General features: G+C 53.7%; 1 protein-coding gene across 1 annotated transcript in view; it reads left to right on the plus strand.

The window, feature by feature from the left end:
• Positions 1–25,903, plus strand: part of DTX1 (deltex E3 ubiquitin ligase 1) — a 39,157-nt gene that overhangs the window by 4,571 nt on the left and 8,683 nt on the right. The window contains exon 3 of the mRNA XM_027956560.2: positions 14,953–15,631. Within this exon, the coding sequence (XP_027812361.1) occupies positions 14,953–15,631 (679 nt within the window). The remainder of the gene's footprint in view (positions 1–14,952; positions 15,632–25,903) is intronic.

Raw genomic sequence — 25,903 nt, forward strand, 5'->3', positions numbered from 1 at the left:
GAAGCAGGAATTGCCCCATTCGAGGCTGCCAAGTTGGCCAGTTTGTCTGCGATCCCCACACCTCTGTTCTGGGCTCCTTTTCTCTTCCCACACCCTCACTTGGGCTCCCAACTCACCAGACTCCCTCCATTCCCCCTTTCAGGGAGCCCCTTACTCTCAATGGCATTTCTTTTATGGGTCAGCCTTGCTGGATCCCCTAGAAGTTCAGCATCAGTCATATTCCCACTGCCCCCTCCAGGAGCTGCTCACTCCACACCTGCCCCCTGTTTGCCGGAAAAGAGAAAAAAAAAACTGCCGGAAAAGAGAAAAAAAAAAAAAACAGCCCTCCACAGGCTCCTGGGAGCCTGCCAAGACCCCCCAGTGAGAGAGGAATGCCTGGAAACCTCTGGGGCCAGCAGGAGACCTAGGATGCCCGGATAACTGCCAGAGGGAGGGGCAAGATGTCTCCCACCAGGAGTGTTATCATGTGCTCGCCCACTTCTCCCAGGAGCAATACAAAATTAAGGGAGGACATCTGGTCCTCACCCTTCAGGACTCAGGGAAGAGCCTCGAGCAGCCATTGTCACCTCCCCAGACCTCAGTTTCCACATCCATTAGATGCGCAAGAGTTTCACTTTGCCAGCATGGTTGTTGAGCTGATGGAAAGAATCACACACCTTATTTTATCCCAGAGACCTTAACTAACTGATTGCCCACCATGTATCCAGCATGTATTGAACACTACAGATGCCTGAGAGATGAGTAGGAGATCCTAAATCTTGAAGATTGTGGCAGGGACACACACACAAAAAACAATATAACGTTGTAAAACCCAAAGCTCACATGTATACATTGAAATGAATACAGCCTCTCTTTAGATTTTTCTCTTTTTAATATCTATTTTTATTTATTCACTTGGCTGCTCTGGGTCTTAGCTGCGGCACACTGCATCTTTGATCTTCGTTGTTGAGTCATGCGGGGTCTTTTCTTTATGGCATGTGGGATCTAGTTCCCTGACCAGGGATCGAGCCCGGGCCCACTGCATTGGGAACGCAGAGACTTAGCCGCTAAACCACCAGGGAAGTCCCCTAGATTTTCTAATTGTAAGATTCTTGACAAATTCATTGCAGCAGAACTTTACGTTTTTATGGGAGTTAGCAGCATGCCCCAGTGACCCTGACATTGGCACCACAGACTCTCTGATAAGGTCAGATAGAAATAGGTTAGCCTCTGTGGATCCTACAGTTTCCATCGTAACTGCTGCTGTAGCCTGACTCTGCCGCTGTAGTCTCAAAGCAGCCAGACAGTATGCAAATGAATGAATGGGTCTGTGTCTTAATAAAACTAGTTGCAGCCACTGAAATTTGAATTTCATATCATTTTCACGGGTCATGACATATTCTTCTCCTTTCTCTCCCCGCTCCGACCCCCATCCACCAACCATTTGAAAATTTAAGAACTGCTCAGCTCATAAGCTGTGCAAAAGCAGGCAGCCAGTGGATTGGACCAGTGGGCTGCAGTTCACCTACTCCTAATATATCCTTAGCCTGCCCATGGAGTAGGACCGTGCAGATGCCATGGCACACTCAGTGTGGCCTGTATGAAACACTCGCCTCCTGGCGTGTGCCGAGGTGTACGTGTGTGTGCATACACACAGCGCCGCCCCGCCTCTACATCATTGACACCCAAATGCCCTGTCTATAAGCCTGTCATGCTGCCAGTGGAAAGCAAGCCCAGGTGTCAGGCTTGGGCCACAGGGGAAGGGCCAGCCCTGGTCCCATGGGGGCTGCTGTTTGTTCAGCCTCTCCCTCAGCCATCACCTCTCCCCTGCTGGGCTGTTTTCATCACTCATCACAGGGGGTGAGTTTCCCTTTGATGCCCTGAAGGTCTGGAACCCACGTGGCAGGGATGCCATGACCCTGGTGTTCCTTTCACAGGCACGTCTGCTGTGATGTGGGTGATAATGGGCCAGCGTGGCACTGGTCCCCCATAGCTTTCCCGGGTTTCCTTTGTCTTGTGCCGACCAAACCAGGATTTCACAAATGGGAAAACCAAGGCGGAGGGATTGGCCCAGGTGGGCAGAGCTGCTGGTGGTGGAGCTGGGTCCAGGAGCCAGAGGGGTTCTTGGAGGAAGGTGTTGGCTCCCAACAGCAGTGGGAGAAAGATGTGGGAACTGCCTCCTGTCCCCCGTGAGAGGTCACCTGCTGAGAGCCACTTCCCCGCTGCTGTGGAGGCAGGCGGCCACACCTAAGGGCTTCATCTAGACCCTGGGTCCTCCTCTTGGTCCCTGCATGGGACAGAGATCTGAGCTAACCACTCCCCAGGCCATTTCCAGATTTCTCTCTGAGCTCACGTGGCTGGGAGTAGGGGCAGGGGAGTGATGAACTGATGGGTGACACCTATTCTTTTCTCCCTCTGCTGCTGGGGGCACTCCTGGCCGCCTTCTGCCCATTCTGTAGATGGGACAGCTGAGGCTGGGGGATGCCAGCCTGGGGACCATCCACAACTGCTGTCCCCACAGCTCAGAGCACGGCTGTGCCTGGCACTCCCAAGCTGTCAGGCTGGGGTGACAGGTGGCGCCTGGTTTCAGCATCTCCCAAGCCAACATCAATCCCTTCTGTGGGTAGCCGACGCTCCACTCAGCCTGGGAGCCCTGATGGGACATCCCGTCTGAAGACACTGAGGCTGTCGCAGACTGGGTAGGGCCACCCAGAGAGAGGAGCAGGCGTCACCAGGGAAAGCACCACCAGGATTTAGACCCCTAGGCAAGTCGTTGTATCCTCCAAGAGAGAGGCCTAGAGAGGGTGCGTGACTTGCCCAAGGTCACACAGTCAATCATTCCTCTGGAACCGGGTTTCTCACACAGGTTTCAAGGATAGAGACTAAGGTTACATTCAACAAGCCTGCCAAGAGTCGCCTCCACCCTCCCTTGAGTGCTCTGCTGGGGCTTGTTGCCAGATTCTGTACCAAAGTAGGAAAAGCCTTGTGCAACCCCAGAGGCCTCCAGGGCCCAGCTCCCTGGTTACACAACCCCTTGGGACCTTCTCCCAGACAACCCGGAGGGCCCCCAGGGGGCTGGGCCTGACACCAGGGGCAGGAAGGATGATATGTGTTTGGACTGGGAGGGGGTCTGTCCCCTGGTGGCTGCAGCTCCAGCTGATTCATACAAGGGTGTCTCCCACCACCACCTGTTGCACTGCCTGCATCTCCACCCTGACAGATCCATCCTTTTGCCTCCGGCTGCTTGTCTGGCTCCTGGAGTTTCCTCTGGTACCATACATTCATCATCACTTTTATTTGATAATCACTGGTGCCTACTCAGTACCAGGCCCTGGACCGGGTTCCCTGGAACTCAGAAAGATGGACAAGACCCCTGCCAAATGGGTTTCAGAGTCTAGTTGAGGTAAAGGCAAGTACATATCATGGGAATAGCAGCCAAACTCTCAGATGCAGATATAGATCTGGATTCCAGCTTGGCCCTTTGCTGGCTGTGTGACCATGGGCTAGCCCCTTAACCTCTCTGAGCCTCAGATTCCTATCCTGCAAAATGGGAATAAGAATAGTCCCTACCTGAGAGGATTATTATCGTGAGGATTGAATGAGATAATGTAGGTAAAATCACAGAGAATATTACTTTGCACATAGTACTCATGTTCAAGTAGGAAAAAGATTTAAATATCTCATAGGAGAGGTACAGGTTGCCTGACCAGATGTTATGGACAGTGTGTGCCAGGGGCCTCCGAGTGGGAGGACTTCCTGGAGGAGGAGTTCTCCAAGAGTCTGTATGGTTTGAGGAACACTTCTGGCTGGAGGCAACCCAGGCAGGCCTGAGTGGAAGAGGGAGGCGGTGACAGGAGCCGGGAGAGGTAGGGAGGGGAAGAGAGGCCTCTTGAGTCTCACCAGGCATGACTGGGCCTCCAGCTGTCACCCTTTAGCAGCCAGGCCCCAGGGGACCCAGAGCCACACTACAAGACCAGCCTCATTAATCATGGGCCCTCAGAGGCCAGAGGTGAAGCCGGCTGGGCAGGGGCTGACGCAGGCCCTTCCCAACAGTCTGAGCTCCTTCCTCCCAGCCAGCAGGCATCAGCCCACTTTATACATAGCCAAGGTGAGGCTCAGAGAGTGGAGAGCCACCTGCCCAAGCTAGGAAGACGTGGATCAGAGATTTCAGATCCGGGTGGCCTGCAGCGCCCGCCCTGCATCAGGCCTGATTGCCCCAGCACCTTGGACAGCACCACCCCATGGCTGGACCACTCCTGTGGGGAGTAGGGGTGAGAGATGCTGGGTCACATCCTCCTCGTAACATCTTCTCTCCCCTTTCATGTACCCTGCCCCTGCTGCTCCCCTCTCTGTCCTTTCCTGCTCTTTCCCAACCTCCCCACACCCCGCATCCTCATCAGTCCAAGGGAGCTGTAGAGTCTGACCTAGAGATGAGGGAGGTGGTGGAAGCTGTGATGGGGAAGTGTGGGGGCTGGAATAGGAGAGGTGATAGGGAAGGTGATGAGAGCCATGGGGGTGGGGAGGGGACAGGGAGGTGCTGGGGCTATGATTGGAGCTATTAATGGTAGGGTGGGGTGGGGTGGGGAGGGTGTGATAAAGGGGACTGTGATGGGGAGGATCATAGCAGTGGTCATGGAGAGAGAGCAACAGGAGTGCTGTGCAGACTGTGATGGAGGATGGTGAAGAAGGTGATAAGGAGTGAAGGGGGAGGCTTAAGGGTTCTAAAGGGGGTGGTGGAAGACGTGATGAGAGGACAATGAGGAGGGGCTAGGGTGGGGAAGTGATGACTGGTCACACGAGAGCTGCCCATTCAGGCTGCTGGCAGTGGGATCCTTAGCTCCCTCCCCGCGGTATGGAGGGTGCCTGGGGCCCTCCGAGGTGCCCTGCCCCCATATTTGTGTCCCCCTGGGCCTCCCTCTCACTCCTATCACACCCAGCGGTAGCCATTCCAGGACAACCTCCAGGTCCCAAGACAGTCGTCACCACTTCCCCCCTCCCACCAACAATGAACCCACTCAGGCTCCCAGTCAATGCAGGTATCCTACCAACCCCCAGCTACCCTTGACTGATACCAGCTGAGAGCACGGGGCCCCCGATCTGGAAGCGGCTGCCCCGGGGAGCCTTGTTGGTGAGGTCCGGGCTCTGAAGTCCCTTCTTCCCAGCTCTCTGGTAATTGTGGGGCTGGGGTAAGGATGCGAAGGGGTGCTGACTTGTGACTTTGAGTAAACCACATTATCTGCATGAGTCTCGGGTTCCTCCTGTGTAATATGGGCCTAACAACAGTCCCCGCCTCATAAGATTCTGATCAGTATTAGTTTGTTCATTCAGCAGGAACTTAATGAGCACCTACTATGGGCCAGACACTGTCCCCGGCACTAAGGAGGCAGCAGTGAGTGGGACACACACAAATCCCTGCCCTCAGAGCCCTTCTGTTTTGGTAGGAGTGATGGGCCTGGTACAGGAGGCCAGACACTGAGGAGGTCGGGATGTGGGGGTGGCCTTGATTTGGGGGCTGCAGGAGCAGCCAGGCTGGAGGCTGAGTCTCCCCCAGGTCCTGTGGAGCTGCCTCCTGGCTCTGCCACTCCAGCCAAGTGCCTCTCTCTGGGCTCCTCCCGTTATCCCTCTGGAGTTGCTCCAGGCTGCTGCTTCCACCTGCCCGGACGGTAGTGGCAGGCGGGTGATGGGCTATGGGAGGAAGTCTGGCACCGGGCCCTAGAGCTGAATGCCCTGAAATGCAGAACAAAGGAGGAGGCAATCAAAGGAGGCGGCGCTGGCGGCCAGGACAGTCCTGCCAGCAGCCTCAGCGTAGCCACCTCTTCTGCTGATGACAAGCTGAGCCCCACCGCCACAGAGCCTTTGTCACCTCTCCCTCCAACTGACTGCAAGCAGAGCACACCGGGGGAACGCATAGGGCTCACCCGAAATGGCCCCGATATGGAGCCCTCCCCGTTCCTCTCTTCTAGGGAACAAAGGTTCATTTACGCCAAGGTGTTAGTCACCTGGGACCGTGAAAATACGAGTCAAGGAGCCAGGGGTCAAGATCTATCTCTACATTGTAGGTGATTTGAACCAAGTCCCTTTCTCTTTGGGGGGCCCAATTTCCCCATCTAGAAAAGAGGCTGAGAATTCGGATGCTTCCAGGGCTGGGGCAGCCAACAGAAGTGTGTGCAGTGGCTGAGAAGGCAATGATGTTTAACTGTGGTTCTTTAGTGCCTGGTACACAGTAGGTACTCAATAAGTACTTGAAAACATGTAGGGTGACTGTGACTCAGCTTCTGCTAACCATAGCCAAGAAAGCCAATCTTTGTCACTGACTCTTTGGATATTTGGGGATTTTTTTTTGAAATCCAGACTTGAGTGAGTCCACTTCATTAAAAAAAAAAAATGTTTATTTATTTAGCTGTGCTGGGTCTTGGTTGTGGCACGTGGGATCTTTTAGCTGTGGCATTTGAACTCCCAGCCACGGCAGGTAGGACCCAGTTCCCTGATCAGGGATCAAACCCAGGCCCCTGCATTGGGAGAGTGGAGTCTTGGCCAATTTTTTAAATGCCTGGTCATTATACTTAGAAGATGTAAATAGTGTGGGGACCAAACAAAGTCACGGTCACGCTCCACTTTGCAGTCTCCAGCCTAGTCATCTGTAGTACTCAGCTGGGTTCACATGTGTGTGTTTGGTCATTCATTCACTCATTTCTTCATTCATTTAGCTAGCATTTTCCAAGTGCCACCTCCCTGTGCTCCTGGCTATGGAAGGATGCTAGGGTGGCTGAAAATCACCCAGCCTTTGAGAGGCTTCCGGGCTGGAGGGAACAGACGCCTCAACATTTAGAGCTTGTGTTCTGTGCTTTAACGGCGGTTCTGCAGGTACAAGGTGCTGTGTGAGTCCCAGGGAGGTAGTGATTCTCCCTGAGGGTGGCACAGATTTTAAGAGGATGGTGGTTGAGCTGAATCCTGACAAGCGTGCAGGAACCCAGGAGAGAGGGACATGGGGTGGTTTGAGTGGAAGGACATTCCAGACAGAGGTAACAGCATGGGCAGATACACAGAGGCAGAGCCGTGTATGTTGCATTTAGGGAATAACTAGACGTTTGGTGCTATTAGGGTGTGAGGCTGTGTAGACAGCTGGGCTTCGAAGATGAGCTAACGCACTTGGACTGATTCATTCTGAAGGGCGCTAGGGAGCTACTGATGGGTGTAGATCAGAGGAGTGATGTGGTCAGACTGGAGTTTATGAAAGATCCTCTGGCCGCCTTGGGCGAGAGTATGCCTTACAGGGTGTGAAGGGTACAGACTGGGACACAGGACAGAGGGTGCTGCAGTCGGCTAGGCAAGCAGTCACCGTGGCTTGGACCAGGGTGGTGGCGCTGGAAGTGAGAAGTTCAAATCTGGCTGGGTTGAATCCCAGCTAATAGCTTATGTGTGTTATTTGGGGTAAATCACTGCACCTCTCTGTTTGGCATTTGTGCAAGGCAATGATAATAGTGGCACCTGTTCTGTAGAGGGTTATGTGGATTAAGCGTTAACATGTAAAACACTTGGCACAGTACCTGGCACACAGTAGGTCTTCTGTGGGTGCTTACCATCAGGATGGGGGGGAAGATGTTCAGTTTCACAGATGAGAAAGTAGAGGCTTGGAAGGGTCAGGGCAGTGGCCCAATAGCACTGAGTGCTCCAGGAGACAGAAGACTCTCTGCTCCTTCTCTTTCCTGCCCCCTCATTTCCCTCTCTCAGCTGCTGCTGCTATGCCAGGGGGTCCTGAACCTGAGTGTGTTGGAAGCCATGTGACCGGGAAGCCACACACACAGCTCATAAAGTGGGCACAGCCAGCTTGCAGCTGCCGGCAGCCTCCGGAGGGAGGGCTTTTTGAAAACATTTTAAGGGTGGTAGCCTCTCCAAATGCCCCACAGCCCTTCAGCCTCCTCCAGGCAGGGCTGGAGACCCCCTCCCTTCCCCTGCCACAGAGCTTAGGGAGACTGGGCCAGCTTCAAACGTGCAGAAACCGCTAATGGGCCGCGGCTCAGTTGACAAGTCTCCTGGGAGAGTTTGGAGGGAAACAGAACACGGCGGGATTATTGATCACAGGGCGGGAGGGGGAGTTGCCCCGGGTCCACAGACTGCAGTTCGAATCCCAGCTTGGCCACCATTCCCGGGTGGACCTCCAAATCTTCCCAAGGAGCCTCAGTTTCCCCATCTGCCAAATGGGGCCAACTACAGTGCACAAAACCTCTCAGGCTCTTTCAAGGGCTGAACGGTACGCATCAGCTGTTAGCACAGTAGCTGGTGTTCAATAAAGCAGGATGGCTCTTGTTGTCGATGTCAGGGAGTTGGCTAGCCACTCAGATAATCAGTCGAGGCATCAGGGAGACGGCTGCTATTCCAGAAGGCCATATAACAGCTTGGGTCTGAACGTCAGCTGTGTCCCTTACTTGCTGTGTAAACCTCCATGCCTCAGTCTCCTCCCCTGGAACACAGGCCAGTAAGAGCTGTGCAGTAAAGGGGATAGCTGGAGTCGAGCAACCCAGGGTGGGTTCCGACCGGATCACTTCCTTGCAGATGACCTCAGGGGTTCCTAACCCTCTCTGTGCCTCTGTTTCCTCCCCTCTAAAACGGGAAGGTGGATTTCCTGGTTGTCCAGTGGTTAGGACTTGCGACTTTCATTAGCCCAGGTTCAATCCCTGGTCAGGGAACTGAGATCCTGCAAGCCGTGGAGCTCGGCCAAAACAAAATTCTTTTGTAAATAAATAAAATTAACTGGGATGGTAATATCCCTACCTCATAGGGCCATTGTGAGGATTAAATGAGTTATGAGCCTGGCCACAAAAGTGTGTTCTCCGAGCGTGACCGTTACTATGGTGTGACTTCTGGGTTGGTGGAGGATTCAGTGAACTGTCTCATCAGGCCCAGCATCCAATGGGTGTTGAACTCATGCTTAACCCGCTGCCCCCCACCCCCCACTCCATCACAGACCTCAGGCGGCAGTGGGACTCCCCCCACCACCTGACAGGATGTCCCATGACTGCCTCCCACAGGCTCCCTCTTCCCGTCAGGGTCTGGGTGCCCCTAAACTGAGGTCACTTCCCTCCGGGAAGCCACCCCCAGAGGGAGGGGTTCATTGCTGGGCCTTGGGACTGGCCCAGCCCAGGGTAGAACCCTTTGAAGGCAAGAGAGGCAGACAGGAGGGCTCAGAACCTTCCCCTCAGCTCTCTACAGAGTCAGCTTTTTCTTAAAGCCAAAATCTGGGGGCTGAGACACCCACACACCCCACCTTCAGGCAGGGGATTCAGATCGGGACCACGTTCTCCAGGCAGAAACCTCTCACCACGGCGAAACAACTGAGCGCAAACTGAGGCAGTGAGTTCCCGTCGCTGGAGCCATCCTAAGCTGGACTATCCGGTGGCTGAGCTAAACCAGTCTTAGAACCAGTCTAACCTGGCTTTTCCTTTACTCCGTGAATAAGGCATCATTCCCCAAATCTCCCAAGATTTCACTTCTCTGGGATCTCAGTTGTGTTCTGTAAAACAGGAACAATTCTAGTTCTTCCCTGGAAGGAACCATATGGGGATAAAATGAGTTAGTGCAAGGAAGGTGTTGAACTCAGCCTCTGGCGCACAGTGGGGACTCAGTCAACATCAGCTTTATTGTTATGGCCGTAGTTGCTGGCTACCCCCGCTGCCTCCCCTCTCTGCTCCTCCCTGTCTCTTGGCCTGGCTCTCTGGTTCTCCCTGACTGTCCATGACTGCCTCTGTCTCTAGGCGTCAGGATCCTGTTTCTTTACGTCTCTTTGCCCCCGGCTCTCCTGTATCAACCTCAGCGTGCCCCATTTTGATCTCGGCCCTCGGTGCGTGTACATCTCTCCCAGCCTCTCTTGCCCTCTCTCTTGCTTCCTCCCGTGTCTCTATCTCTCTTTGGTTGTCTCTGTCCCAGGCACGAACTGGTCACTGGCTGCAGTGACCGCAGCCGCCCCCACACCCCGTCTCCGGGGGCCCAGCTCCTACAATCCTCCAGCTGACATTTGGCCAAAGCCCCTTTCCTCTCAGTTCAGCTGGAACAAGATTGGAATTTTTCAACCAAACATTCCTGAGAAACGAAGGAGGGAGTGTGGGGGGACGGGGAACAAAAGCAGACACAGAAACCAGCCCAGAAATAGTACGTGCTTGACACAGGTTCCTCACCGCCGTGGGGACACAGACCCTGATGACCAGCACAGCTGGGTGCCCAGGAGGCTGGAGAAGGGGGAGTGGGCCCAGCAGAGCTGGTGGGTGTTAGAAAGATCAGCCGTGCATCCAGCCCACTTGCCTGAGGCCCTTCCCATCTCCCAGGCTGAAGAACCTCCAGCCTCTCATCTTAGACCCATTGTTCTGGTCTAAAATCTAGGCCAAGGCCACTGGGGAGGAGAAAGAGTGTTTCCGCGGTTGCTCCCTTGCACATCTCAAGATCGTGGCCCAGGCAGGTCCCCAGGGAACCAGCTGGCGCCCCCTGCCCCTCAGCCTGGTCCAAGGCCAGTGGGAGCTGGGGAGGTAGATGGACGGGCAGGCAGCACTGGGCGCTGCGGGGTGCGGGGCCAGGCAGGGTGAACGGCAGCTGCCCTAATTACTCCAGCTCGCCAGGTTCCGATCTCGTTTGAAAAGGACTCCAGGGACGCAGCCTTTAATAACTACCAGTAAACAGGCAGGAAAATCGATACCTGGTAAATAGAGCCCTGGAGAGAGGGATGCCTGGGCTGGCTGGTCCTGACCTGGCTGGGAGAAGCTCCCACAGTCCTTTGTTGCAGAGCTGGCCAATGCCGACCTTTGGAACCCTGTCCCCCGCCTTTCCCGGGACCCCGTGTGCACTTTGGCTCCTGCCCTCCACGTCTGCACTCCCTCTCCATCAAGACCAGCCCCTCCCCTTTCCCACTCCCTCTGAGCCCTGACCTGTGCCAAGTAGGTTGCTTGTTTCAGTTGCAGATGCGTCCTTTGACATGCCTTGTGCCTAGTGCTGGGAACAAAAATATAGATGTGACCAAATCCTTGTCCTCCTGAAAGTCATCAACCAGTGAGAGAGATTAAGAACAAAAACAAATAGCTTATTGACAGTGCAAGGATAGACACACAATAAAAAGCAGCATGTGCTAGCTGTAACAGCAGAAAAGCACTTCCTGGAGGAGGTGGGCATGTAGAGGGTTTTGTTGGGTGAATAGGAGTTTACCAAGTGACTGAGGGGTGGGAAAGGGCAAATGTGGTAATGTAAATAATAATAATGGCATCTTAGCTAATATTCACCAAGTACTTACTGTAGCCAAACTCTCCGTCAAGCACCTATGGTATGCATTATCTTATTTTGTCCCACAGTAATTCCTTGGCGGGGGGTAGGTATTAATACCCCCATTTGACAGATGAGGACACTGAGGCTAAATGTGGAGCCAGAATTTGCACATGGCTTGTGAGACTTCTGAGCTGTTTTTCTCAACCACTTAACTCTGCATCTTCTGCCCTTGTTCCCGCCCTACCCAGCTCAAGACCTGGCACACAGAGGTGCTTAAATATGGCAAGTTTCCACCCATTCCCTTCCCTTCCCAGCCAGGGGTTATACCTTCCAAGTAACACAGTGCTTTAACCCTTACCAAGGAGGCCCATCAGACCTGAAGATCATCTGTCATGAACCCTCATTTTATAGATGGGGAAACTGAGGCTCTGAGAGGGGAAGACCAGGCCTCAGGAGCAGAGCCAGAGCAGGATCCCAGATTTTCCCTCTAACTAATCCCCTCACAGGCCTGCCCATTGTCAAGGAAAAAAATCAATTTTTGGACACTCAATTAAAATGATAAAGCAGACAGGAGAAAGAGGTTGCCCTGGAGGCCCGGGGGGGAAATTGTCATGTAATTGACTGGATGTTATAGGAGCCTGGGGACCCCATGCCCATCACACCCCTCTCATTTGCCTCGACTTCCCCAGCTCTCTGGGCACTTGGCAAGGGCCAGGGGTCATCCGTAGCCCTTGGGATGCAAACAGAGGAGAGAGCAGAGAAGCCTTTTCAGCCCTGGGTAGGGACCCACTGAAGGTCGGGTATAGTCTGTGCCAGAGAGAGAAGCCTGAGGAAGGCAAGGGGAGGAAGGGGTCCTCAGGATGGACCATGATGGGCCCTCATCCATCTGGCTGCAGATTCCAGGGCCAGGCACCCTGGCATTATGCCAGTTAACAGTAGAAACACCTTCAAGGTAGGGAGGACCCACTGCACGCCAGGCACTGCGCTGGGCAGGGAGTAAAGCAGCCAGGATCCCTGATCTCGTAAGACAGACAGTAAAGCAAGTCTGTAGATCAATGTATCATGCAGGTAGCACTGAGTGCCAGGAAGAGAAACTGAGAAAGGGAAAAGGATGGCAGTGGGAGGGCAATGGAAGAGTGGTCTTTCCAAAGAGGTGATGTTCGAACAGAGACCTCAAAGAAAGGAGGGAGGAAACTGCAAGCAGGTGTGGAAGGTGGAGGGGACAGTATATGCAAAGGCCCTGAGGTTGGACATTGCTTCGGGTCATTAAGGAGCAGCACGGGGACCAGGGAGTGAGTGAGGGGGTGCTTTGTAGACCCGTGGGACCTTGTAGGAGCTTTATAGACCATGCAGTGCTTTGTAGATCATGGCCAGGAATTTGACTTTGACTTTGACTGCAAGTAAGCAGGGAACCATGGGAGAGTTTTGAGCCAAAGAAGAATGTGATCTGACTTGAATGAGATGCCTGTGGCTGCGGGGTAGGGGACAGACCCTACAGAACGCAAGGACAGAGGTGGAGAAGAGTCATGAGTCTACTCCCATGGTCCAGACAGGAGGGACACAGTGACTTAGACCAGACAGATTTGGTGTGCTGGGGAGAGGGGCAAGTGGTTGGGTGTGGGATGTATTTGAAGACAGAGATGACAAGATTTTACTAATAGGTTGGACATGGGGTGTGACATGAGAAGTCAGGGGTGGGTCTAAGGACTGAGGGTTTGGGGCTTGAGCAGCTGGAAAGATGGAGTTGCTTAACTGCAATGAGGAAGATTTCAGGAGGAACAGGTTTGAGGTTAGGGTCAGGAAGGAAGATCACAGCTGTCCTATGGCAGAGCTGAGTTTGAGAAACCCGTTGAACCTGTATGGGAAGCTGCTGAGGGAGCTGCTGGATACACAAGCCTGGCTTTCAGGAGAGAGGATATTGGAATCATCAGCGTACAGACAGTATTTGTCTTGAAGGATTCTTTTAAGACCCTCATAAGGAATGTCTGCTTGTGCCCATTTTAGAGATGAGAAAACTGAGGTTCAGTGTGATTGCATCACCTGACCACAGACACAGAGCTGGAGAGTTAGGCATCTGGGATTGGAAATGAGGTCTGTCTGCCTCCCAGCCCTGGTGCCCTTCTCAGACACTGTGCTCTGTGGCTATTCTCACTGAATCCTCCCAACAGCCCGGTTTGAGAGGGGAGAAGTGGCTTATGGATTAGTATCAGCTTTATTTTCGAGATGGGGCCACCAAGACTTAGTGAGACTGAAGGGACGTGCCTACAATTGAGGAGCAGTCAAGGGTGCAGCCTTCCTGCCAGTGTGTCACGTGAACCATGCAAAAGAATCTCTCCACACTGGCCCCAAGGCACAGAGTGGGCTAAAGGCACTGAGAAGTCCTGCAGCCTGGACGTCGGTCATCTCTGCTTAACCCAGTGTCCATGGAGCCTTGCTCTCAGGAAGCATCTAGAACTGGGAAACATGGAGCGAAAGTTGGAAGCCAAACTTCAGGGCCTCTGTTTTTTTTAAATGGGTGTGTGAATACCCACCTGGCTGAGGTTATCATATGGTTTTGTTCATTTTGAATGACCTCTCAGCACGGAGCTCAGGGCAGACAGGCAGTGTGTTTGTTAAAAGAAGGAACAACTAAACAGATGTATGGAAAAAAGGATAAATAAGTGGATGAAAGAATGGATCATTGCAAGGATAGCATAAGGCATGACTGAATAAAATAACCGGATCCTGAATGAATCAATGTCTGAACTAAATGAATTCATTCATATATTCAAGCAACTATCTAGTGAGCACCTACTGTGAGCAGGCACTGGGGATACGGCAGTGAATAAAGCAAAGTCCTTGCCATTCTAGTGGAAAGAGAGACGGAAAACAAGCTAAGTGTGTGAAACATACAGTATACCAGATGGAGCAGGGAAGGAGATGGGAGAGACGGTATGTGGAGGGGAGAGACGGTATGTGGAGGGGAGGGACGGTATGTAGAGGTGGTGCACACTTTTACACACGACGGTGGTAAGTGAAGGAATGGCTGAAATCGTGGATGGTGTAGACGGGGGAGAATAAATGCTGGTATGACCTGGCGGCAGGCATGGGTGACCGGCCTGATGAAAGGGTTACTGAACCAGTGAACTGAGGGATACGTGAATGTGTGAACCAAGGCGTGAAGAAGGGAATGAAGGGATGTGTAAATGGACTCGTGCTTGAAGCACTCAATGGCTGGACGAGCGACTGAATGAGGGGACGGATGAAGGAAAGAAGAGCCGCTGGGGTCTGCAGGGTGGTGGCCTCTGTTGATCCCTGCTCTCACCCCGGGCGCTGACTCTGCCTCCCAGCCCCTCCTGGTCTAAACAGATCCCACACCGCCTTCGCCCTTCTTCCCCGCCCCCTCTCCCACCGCCCAGCCTGTGACGGCCACTGTTGCAGGGCCTGTGTCGACCCTTGAGAGGTGGGGCCGCTGGCCTCCCCTACTCCCCTTGCTGACTGGCATCCCCGCGCTGTCTTGACACCGCACTCCCTTGCCTTCCGCCCCCTTCTGCTCCGCTGGCCCCAACCCACATTGCGCTGACCGTCAAGCTCGCTCCTGCGCGTGTACTGACCCCCCGGGGTCGTCTCCCGCCCCTCCGGCCTGCCCTGACCACCCCCGACCCCGACCTCGCCCTCCCCCGCCCGCCCGCCGGGCCGCGGAGGTTCGCCGTCCTCGGGTCCTGACTGCCGTTCCCCTTGCGGACACAGGCACCATGCGGCCAGTGCGGCGCAACTTCTACGACCCGTCGTCGGCGCCGGGCAAGGGCATCGTGTGGGAGTGGGAGAACGACGGCGGCGCGTGGACGGCCTACGACATGGACATCTGCATCACCATCCAGAACGCCTACGAGAAGCAGCACCCGTGGCTCGACCTCTCGTCGCTCGGCTTCTGCTACCTCATCTACTTCAACAGCATGTCGCAGATGAACCGCCAGACGCGCCGGCGCCGCCGCCTGCGCCGCCGCCTGGACCTCGCCTACCCGCTCACCGTCGGCTCCATCCCCAAGTCGCAGTCGTGGCCCGTGGGCGCCAGCTCGGGCCAGCCCTGCTCGTGCCAGCAGTGCCTGCTGGTCAACAGCACGCGCGCCGCTTCCAACGCCATCCTGGCCTCGCAGCGCCGCAAGGCGCCCCCCGCGCCCCCGCCGCCCCAGCCGCCTCCGGGAGGACCCTCGGGCACGCTCGCCGTGCGCCCCAGCGCCACCTTCGCGGGCGCCGCGCTCTGGGCCGCGCCCGCCGCCGGCCCCGCCGAGCCCGCGCAGCCCCCCGGCGCGCCCCCGCGGAGCCCGAGCGCCCCCGGCGGCGCGCCCACCCCGGGGCAGAACAACCTCAACCGGCCCGGGCCCCAGCGCGCCACCAGCGTGAGCGCACGCGCCTCCATCCCGCCGGGGTAAGCCGGGCCCTGGGCGCAGGGGTGGCGGCCCACCGGGGCTAGGAACAAAGAATTACAGTCATTACAAAAATCATAAGTACTACCTGGCGTCTATTAAGTATTCACTTTGTGCCAAGAGTTAACTAAGCACCTTAACGCTCGTTTATCTCCAGGAATGAGGACCCTATGAGGGAGGGAGCGTCCTCAGCCTCAATTTACAGATAACGAACACTTTGCAGCATGGGGAGGGTTAGTAGCACATCCCAGATCGTGCAGTTCACGAGTGATGGAGCCATAGCCGCCGCTACACTGGTGTGTGTGTGCGTGCCTGCTCAGTCGCTCATTCGTGTCCGACTCTGCGACCGCATGGACTGCAGCCCGCCAAGCTCCTCTGTCCATGGGATTTTCCAGGCAAGAATACTGGAGTGGGTTGCCATTTCTTCTTCCAGGGGATCTTCTGTCCCAGGGATCAAACCTGCGTCTCTTGCACTGGCGGGCGGCGTCTTTACCACTGAGCCGCCTGGGAAGCCATAATGGCGTATAGTCCACGTCTGCTATTTACTAAATTCTTTCCCGCACCATCTCATTTATTACCCACCCCCCATTTCATCATGTCCCTATTACAGATGGAGAGGCAAAGGCTGGGAGGGGTATGATACTTTCTGAGGGCCACCCAGGTGGAGGGCCGGGATTGAAATTCAGACCTGTAGGATTCCTGGAGTCTGCACTGTGTTGTCTTTGAAGTTCTAGAGGGTTCCCATACCCTGCCCCAGGCCATATCCATCTCATGTGGAGGCTCAAGCAAGCCAATATTGTCCAAATATTTGTGGCCCTAAAGGCCACACCTGAAATATCACCATTACATGGGACTAATACTATGGTTTTCAAGCTGGGCTTTAGGGACCCTTGGGACAACACGGTATAGTGGCAGGAGAGGTCGCTGGCCAAGAAACCAGCCTCTGCTTTCATTTTAACCAGATCAGCCCTGTCTGGACTCTCTTTTGCGAACTGGTTTTCGCAGGATTTCACTGAGGAAGGGAACCCGGATCATACCAGCTTTGGAAATGCCTGGGTTATGACACCCATGCCCCAGGATATGGACCCAGTGAGCCTGTCAGCTTCCCACCCAGGAGTCCAGATTCACTTGATCTCAGCGGAGGACCAGACCCTGGAAGAGTTGGAATGGGAGGGCAGAGCAGAGACCTTAACCTTGAGATAGACCCGAAGGGAAAAGGGCAGGTGGGGTGTGGGCTGTGGTGCCCAAAACCAGGAACGAGCACCAAAAGTCAGCTCTGCTCGCATCCCTCTGGCGTGACCCAGGAGAGTGGTCATGCAAGGGTCAGATGTGGAGACAACCTCTAAGGTCACCATATCCAGGTCTTCTTTCACCAACAGAAACTGAGGCCTGGGGAAGGGAAGGGGCCATGAATTAGGCTGCCCTTCAAAATCTTTCTGGGCTTCCCCGGTGGCTCAGACGGTGAAGAGTCTGCCTGCAGTGAGGAAGAGCCAGTTTCGATCCCTGGGTCGGGAAGATCCCCTGGAGAAGGGAATGGTTATCCACTCCAGTATTCTTGCCTGGAGAATCCCATGGACAGTGGAGCCTGGCAGGCTACAATCAATGGGGTCGCCAAGAGTCAGACACAACTGAGTGATTAACACTTTCTTTCACTTTCTGAATCTCTCTGGCTTCTGAACTTTTGAGAATCTGGCTGCTTGGGTTCTGATCCCCTCTTGGCAGCCACTTCTGAGCTATGAGATCTGGGGCAAGTCCCTCTCCTTCATTGAGCCTCAGTTTCATTATCTGTCAAGTAGGAGCTGTGTGCCTGATCATACATAGCGCTTGTATCGAGATACATAGCACTTATATTGAGATAGCGCTTATGGCCCTCAGTGGCAGCCAGGACTACTAATGTTATCCCGGAGGAGGGTTGGTATGGGGGGCTGGGGAGTGTGATTTTCCACTGGAAGGACTACCGCAGCTGCCACCTGCCTGCCTAGCCCTCCCTTCCTCTCCCCCTTTTCCTCCAGATCATTCCTCTCCAGCATCCCAGTGCCCACAGGGAGGAGACCAGAGGAGGTTTGGGAGAGCATTTTGGGGAAACACTGCAGAAGGGCCTCAACCATCTGGGAATCACAGACGGGTATTCATGTGGCTCCTTGCAGATCACAGCCTGGCTCTGGCCAGGCTGGAGGGCCCTAGGATGACAAGACCAGAAAACAAGTTGGAGTAGATGTGGGAGGGGACAGAAGCAGAAAAGTCCCAGGTGCCTTTGCAGCCAGAATTCGAGAATCTTCTCTCCAGGGCTGTATCACTGAAACCCACTAGTGGATTATGAAGTCAGAAGGCTGTAACCAAAATTTTCTGAGAACGGGATGGGATGGAACTGAATAGAATCAAATGAAGAGAACAGAATAGAAAATATTGGCATGTGTCATCCTTAGTAAGAACTGCTCCAGGAACCTTTTGCATGATTTCTGCATGCGTTTCATGGGTCGCCAGGTGAAATGAATTTCTCAGTCACTGATGAAATTTTTGAGAACAGCTGTTTCATGGCAAGCTGGGGGTCGCTCAGTTTTTATTGCTCGGTATCAATTCTCTAAATATGTACTGTGGGTGCATGTTCACAGAGCCCAACAAGACAAATGGGGTCCGAACTGCTGGGCATACAGCCTTCAAATGAGTAAATGAACACAGTTGCTGGAGAGAGAGGGAAGCACTAGGGAGGTGATAGGACAGGGTGTTGTGGTTGGGAGGCGATGGAGTAGTCAGGGCTGACCCTGCTGAGGAGGTGCATAACCAAGGAACATCAGCTAAAAATACCCCTGGCTCAGGGGCTTCCCAGTGGTCCAGTGGTTTGGGCTGTACCTTCCAATGCAGGGGACGCAGGTTTGATCCCTGGCAGGGGAACTACGGTCCTGCATGTCTCAAGTTGTGACCAAAAAAAAAAATTTTTAATAGCCCTGGTTCAGAGTAGGGGGGTGGGCCCAGGACACGTGGAGTCTGCTGCTGAGGGAGGGGATGGGAGGAAGGAGGCATGGGGATGGCAGACCCTAGTTCCTCCAGAGTGAAGCTTCCCGTTGCCCAGGCAACTGAGGCTCGGTGCAGCCCATGAGGGGAAAGGGACGGTGTCTCTGAGGAATCAGGCCCCCCACCTTCGCCCTGGTCTCCAGAATACCCAGAGCCCCTCATGGCCCTTCCCCCAGTCTCTCTGCTTCTGTGTTTAAGTCCGTCGGTGTGCCTGGGCTGCCATAGCAAAGTGCCACAGACTGGGGAGGCCCAAACAACAGAAATGTATTGTCTCAGTCCTGGAGGCTGGAAGCCAGAGAACAAGGTGTTGGCAGGGTGGGTTTCTTGTGAGGCCTTGGCTTACAGACAGGCACCTCCCTCCGTCTTCACATCATCTACCCTCTCTAATTTCCTCTCTATGAGAACACCAGGCTTATTGATTAGAGCCCACTCTAATGACCTCGTTCATAACTTGATCACCTCTGTAAAGACCCTATCTCCAAGTGTCTGGGAGTTTGGAGAGGGGTTAGGACTACAGCGGGGACTTCCCTGATGGCTCAGTGGTAAAGAATCTGCCTGCCAACGCAGGAGATGCAGGTTAGATCCCCAGGTTGGGAAGATCCCCTGGAGGAGGAAGTGGCAACCCACTCCAGTATTCTTGCCTGGCGGATCTCAGGAACTGAGGAGCCTGGGGGTTACAGACCACGGGGTCACAAGAGTCAGACATGACTTAGCAACTGAATAACAAGAACAATAGGACTCCGAGTGTGAGTTTCAGGTCCAGACACAATTGAAGACACAGCAGTGTGCCTGGGACTCTCCTATTACAGCTTTCTGAATCTCAGCCTCTCTTTCAGTCTCTCTCTGTCTCTCTGTGACTGTGTCTCCCTGTCTCTGTCTGTCTCTTGCTCCTTCTCTCCTGCCTTTTTCTTTCCTTCTCAGCAGCTCTCTCCTTCTCTGTCCCCTTTTCTGCACCCTTCTTCTCTCCTGCAGAGAGAGGTGCATAGCTTCTCCTCCCTGGCCTCAGTTCTCCCATCTGTCAAATGGAGCTAAAATCACCCCAGTCCACATGTGCTGGCTCATCAGAACTGATGGGTGTGCAGATATATTTAAAATCACCACACATGATCGATGCACAAAGGAGGGATGAACTCAGACATCATTCTTTGTCATCCTTCTTACCTCCCATCCTCAGCTCAGGACGGAGGTCCAGAGAGCGGCACTGACTTGTCCCCAGGTCACACAGCCAGCAGGACTACAGTGTCCTCCTGGCTGGGGTTTTTTTCCACTCCCCTCTGTGATGAGGCGGGAAGCCAGCTGGCAGCTGATGCCTGGGGGACGGAGACACAGGGGTGGGGAAGATCCGCCCTGTCTCCTGAGAGGGCAGCGTCCAGCACTTTGGAACACAGCTGTGGGGCAGACTAAGAGTTTCCAGCCCACATGGTGGAGGGGAGAGGGAGGGGGAACAGCTGCAGGCCTGTTTCCATTTACTGAGCGCTCACAACATCCCAGGCTCTGTCTCACGGCTTTCACGTGCATCGCCTCTCTTGCTGTGCACAGAAATGGTGGTAGGCCCTATTATCCCCACTTCTCAGATGAGGAAACTGAGGCTCTGAAGGCCTGGCGCCTGTTCAAGATCACACAATTAGGATCACGGTTCAGAAATCCCAGTCGGTCACGGTACTGGGGTGGCCCCTGGCTGCCCACTCCAAGTTTTGGGCCAGGGTCCGAGAGACCTGGTCCTGATGCCACAAGGTGTGTGGAGGTCCAAGGAGTCGGGGGACCCGCAGCAGCTGAGTTTGGGGCCGACTTCCCTCTCTCCTCTCGCTGTGTGACCCCAGTGGAGCCCATTGCCCTCTCTGGTCCTCAGTTTTTGCACCCTGTGCAGTGGGGCTGGCAACAAAGGCCAACAAGGGGGCAGATATCAAACTGCCTGCATTTCAAATCCATCCCTATCAGTGGGAGAGGGGCTTAGCCCCGGCCCCTCGAGCACATCCCTATCAGACCAGTACGATGTTGTCATTGAGATGCTGTTTGAGTTTTCAGACCTCTGGTTCTTAGCCTGAGAACTTCTTCCTGTTTACTGGCCACCCGTGATTCCTTCTTTTACCAATCACTTGTTTATTTCTTTTGCTTCTCCTTCTCTAGGGCTCTTTCCTGCTTTTTTTTTTTATTGATTTGCAGGTGCTCCCTCTGCATTTTAAGGGTCTGAGCTCTTTATTTATCATCTTGCCCCAGTTTGCTATTTTTTTGTACCTTCTTTTTATTTATTCATTTTTGGCTGCATCGGGTTGGGTCTTAGCTGTAGCGTGGAGGATCTTTCCTTGTAGCTCACAGGCTTCTCTCTAGTTGTAGCACGTGGGCTCCAGAGCAAGAGGGCTTGGGCCCAGTAGTTGCACCATGCAGGCTTGGTTGCCCCATGGCATGTGGGATCTTAGTTCCCCAGCTGGGGATCGAACCCACATCCCCCTGCAGTGGAAGGCAATTTCTTAACCACTGGACCAACCTGGGAAGTCCCTCTTTTTACCTTCTCTATAGCCTATGCTTGTCTGTTTTTAAATTAGTTAATCCTTTTATTAATATAATGAGCAACTTCCGTGTGCCAAGGACTCTTTGGGGGCCCTGGAGATCCAGCCATAAACAAAACAGATAATCCCTGCCCTCCTGAAGCTCATATTTCTAGAGAGAAAGACAAACAATAAACAAAATAAATAAATCCTAGTATGTGATAGAGAGTAGTAGTGACTACCGAGGAAAAATAAAGAAAGGAAGGGGTGTAGGGAGTAGTGGGAGGGGTATAATTTGAAATGAAGAGGTCAGAAAAGGCCTCACTGGAAATATAACGTTTGAGCAAGGATTGAAGGAGGTTAAGAAGCAAGCTATGCAGAGAACTGGGGTGGGGGAGAGCCCTGTAGACAGAGGGAACAGCTTGTGCAAAGGCCCTGAGGCAGGAGCAGGCCTGGTTTGTGCGAGGAGACCAGTGTGGCTCCAGAGGCGACAGGGGGTGTGCGGTGGGAGAGGAGGTTGGAGATGAAATGGGGCCAGTCCTGTAGGGCCCTGAAGGCTGTGCTGAGGACTTTGGCTTTTCCTCTGCGGGAAATGGGAGCCAGCTGGTGTTGTGAGCTGGAGACAGGCCGGGATGACTTTGCTGTCACAGGTTCACTCTGGACATGGAAGATAGGTGGGGGGTGGGGGGGTGGGCTTTGATGTGGCTGGTGTGTTCGGGTGTTTTCCTTCTTCTTTTCATTTCCTGCAGTGATTTTACGTTTAGGTTTGAAAGCATCCACATTTTGTTTCTCCGGCTCTTTACTAGGTATTACATTTTAATGCTTCAAAAAACAGCAGTCCCAAAGGCACAATGTGAAAAGTCTCTCCCGCACTGTGTCCCCGTGGGGCCTCTGAGCTGCCCACTCTCCCCCTTTTCCTGGCCTTGCTGGAGGACAGTGGCTGTAACCCTGCTTTTTCCCTTGCGGCTGCTGACTGCTGGGCTCCTCCTGTGCCTCACCGCAAGGTCAAACCAAACACCCCCATCCCCCCACCCTCCCACCCCGCCCCCCAGACCTGAAGCACTTCCTGCCCTGCTCCCTGGGAGGCCAAACCACACTCCTGTCAGTACATGGCTGCCCCAGGCCGTGGGAACCGCCAGCCCTCCCCTCCCCTCCCTTCCCCTGCCTGGGCTCCCCACACCACCCCCCCAACCACCAGAGCAAGCAAGCAAAGCGGGCTAGAGACCAGGAGGATGGGGGAGGGTGACCTAGAGCCCCCAGGCACCTGGGCCCTAACTGACTACCACCCCTCAAAGTATCGCTCCAGGGCATTTTGGTACTGTTGAATCCTTAGGAGTGGACAGGGTCAGGGACCCATTTGACAGAGGGGGAAACTGAGGCCCATAGAAGGTCAGCGGCTTGTTCAGGCAGCCTGAGGGGTGCTCGAGCAAGGAAAGGGGAAGCGAGCCAGGCCACGGCAGCCGTTGATGGTCTGTGGCTTTGGCTGGCCCCGTGGGGCACCTCCCTGGAGCTTGCTGTGATGTTCTCAGCCCTCTGGCTCTGTGGGGCATGGGGGTGGGGACGTGGTTGACCCTGGACTGTGGAGGACAAGAGTTCAGGTACAGAAGGAGTGGGCACTGAAGAGGGGGCAGGTCACAGGAGCAGGTCCAGGGAGGTAGGTGCCATATGTTGTTTGACTTCCTTCTCCCCACGACGTGGCGTTCCCACTTCTGCCCCGTCCTCACCCACCTGGACCCAAATAGCTGAGGCCTGAACCTCCAGGGGCTTCCCAAGGGGTAATGGGGTAAGCGCCAGGTGTCTAGGGAGAGCCTGAGGCCCATCGGGGGACCTGAAACCACCATCAGAGACTGTGACGTGCCTCAAGCCTGCCGGGGACATGGAGGGGAGGGAGAGGACAGGGAGGCCAGCCTAGATAGGTGGATGGAAACTATAGGGAGTGTCAATGTGGTTTCCTGTGTCCCTGGGGTCTTGGACCCCCCTCATTGCCTGGGAAGGAAAGGAGCAGCCAGATCAGGCAAATGTACCCACTCGTGCAGCCCCCAGTGACCCTCCCAGGCCTGAGCCAGCTCCAGGGCCCAGGTCAAAGGCTTTGCACCACTTCTAGGCAAAGAGGGCTCAGAAGGCTGGCTCACCTCCAGATGGCCCCACATATCAGCCTCCACTCAATACTTACTGAGAACCCATTTTTGCCCAGTTTCATCCTCAATCCTGGGGTCACAGAACCAGGTTAGACAAGTTTCCAGAAGCTTGCAATCTGGTGGAAGAGATGGGGTGAAACTCCACAGCTAGAAAGGAAGTCAGGAAACATCTGTGTCCTCAGAGAAAAGATAAACACAGTCCCCTGGGAATTAAAATTGGTTAGGGACTTCCCTGGTGATCCAGTGGTTAAGACTCTGGGCTTCCAATGCAGGAGGCAGGAGGTTCAATCTCTGGTTGGGAAAATAAGATCCATCATGCAACATGGCATGGCAAAAAAAAAAAAAAGAGTGGATATGTATTCACTGGGGGTAGATTAGAAGACCCTCCTGAAGATGGTGACCTTGAAACCTGTCTTCAAAGAGAAGAGGTGAATTGAGAATAGACAGTATGGACAGGCAGTGAGTACAGTGTGGCAAAGGAAAGGGCAGGGAACGGTGTGAGGAACAGTATCTAGGAAGCCCTCCCCATGGTATCTCATCCTGCCTGTGAACGCGGCCCTCCAGCCAGAGTAGGTACGAGGCATCTCTCTTTGCTTGTCTTTTGACAAAAGAAGGAGAGAGGAGCCAAATGCCCTTTTCCAGACTCATCTTGGGGAGATTTTGTTTCTCAAATACAGCCTCCTGCCTTAGTCTCTGAACCAGGGTAAGAGAACTTGGTTTTGTGTGTGTGGAGAAGAGCACAGACTAGAATCTGACATTCTGGGCTCACATTTGAGCTCTACCACTTACTGGCCAGTGACTTCACCTCTCTGTGCCTCAGTTTCCCCCTCTATAGAATGGGACGATCAGATGACGGAGGGAGGGTATACAGCCGAATCTGGGATATAGCAAGCTCTTGAAATTATTGCCCCCCCCACCCCGCCCAGCCCATCTGTGTGAGGCGCGTTCCCTGAGACAGTTTCCAGGAAAGGTCAGGGTTCCTCAAAGCCTGGCCATGGAATCTCTGCCTTGAGAAGGATGCGAAGCATTTCTGGAAATTTCTTAGAGAAAGCTTACTCGGGCTGTTCCCACGGATGCCCACAAAGCGTGCTCACTTCACAGCACTTTTTAAAAAAATTGTTTGGCCACACTGCACAGCTTGTGGGGTCTTAGTTCCCTGACCAGGGAACAAATCCACACTACCTGCCTTGGAAGGGCAGAGTCTTAACCACTGGACCACCCGGGAAGTCCAGTGTGCTTGTTTTAGAATGGACATTGGCAGAGAGTCTCTGAGGGGACCAGAGGCTACAGAGAGGCTTCTCTGGGCATCTGCTTCAAGGCTCACTTCCAATGTGTGCAAAAAAATTTCACGGCAAGACTGTGCCCGAGCATCACCTCAGAACATCCCCACAAAATCCAGTCTTCCTTCCTTCTTTCGCGCCACAAGTCTTTCTTGAAAATCTACTGCCTGCCATGTACTAGCGGTGACAGTGGGTGGTAAGGAAGGTCTTCCTGCCCGAGGCAGCGCTACAGCAGCCTCTGTGGGAAAAGCCTTCAGGCGGAGGGCGCAGCAAGTGCACAAGCCTCAAAAGGGCTCAGCAGTTCATTTTATTATTATTTTAATCGAAGAGACACTGTTATTTTATATATATATATAGAATAACATCTCATCTATTATATATATATAAAACAACATCTCATCTATTATATATATATGTGTGTGTGTATATATGTGTGTCTGCTTCTTTCAAGACCTTAGTTCCTCAACCAGGGATCGAACCCATGCTCCCTGCAGGGGAAGCGCAGAGTCCTAACCACTGGACCACCGGGGAAGCTGCAGGGCTCAGCATTTTAGAGCAACAGCAGAAGCATGTAGAGTAGAGAGATGGAGAGGGTAAGAGATGAGGTTACAGTGCCAGGGAGGGTCTGGTCATATGGAAGACTTTTAGATCAGACTGTGATATTATATATATATAATATTAGTTACATATAATTGTATTATGATAATATAATTAATATTATATCAGCTATATATCATAAAATTAAGTAAGGTAAGAGCAAAGGCAGTGGCCTCTCTAAAGCGGCAAGGAAGGTCTCTGGTAGGGTGACATTTGAGCAGAAACCTGTGTTGAGGGAGGGAGCAGAACTTGAGGATAATTGGGCATTCTGGAAGAGCAGTCAGCAAGTGCAAAGGCCCTGGGGTGAGGATGTGCCTGACCTGTTTGCAGAACCGCAGGGAAACCAGAGGCTGGGGTGGAGTGGATGAGGGGGGAGCACAGGGGAAACAGAGTTCAAGGGATCAGTACTGGCTGTGTTGCATGTGGTACTGTGTGTGTGCTAAGTCGCTCAGTCATGTCCCACTCACTCTATGTGACCCTATGGATCATAGCCTGCCAGGTTCCTCTGTCCATGGGGATTCTCCAGGCAAGAATACTGGAATGGGTTGCCGTGCCCTCCTCCAGGGGATCTTCCTGACCCAGGGATCAAAAACACATCTCTTAGGTCTCCTGCATTGGCAGGTGGGTTCTTACCACTAGCACCACCTGGGAAGCCCATACGGTAAAGAGGCTGGAATTTAAGCAAGGTAAGAGCCAGGAGGGACTGAGGGTAGAGGAGGAACAGAATCTGACACCGAGATGGGCAAGGCATCGGACCCATT

This window comes from Ovis aries, chromosome 17 (assembly GCF_016772045.2).
Source record: "Ovis aries strain OAR_USU_Benz2616 breed Rambouillet chromosome 17, ARS-UI_Ramb_v3.0, whole genome shotgun sequence".
Lineage (NCBI taxonomy): Eukaryota > Metazoa > Chordata > Mammalia > Artiodactyla > Bovidae > Ovis > Ovis aries.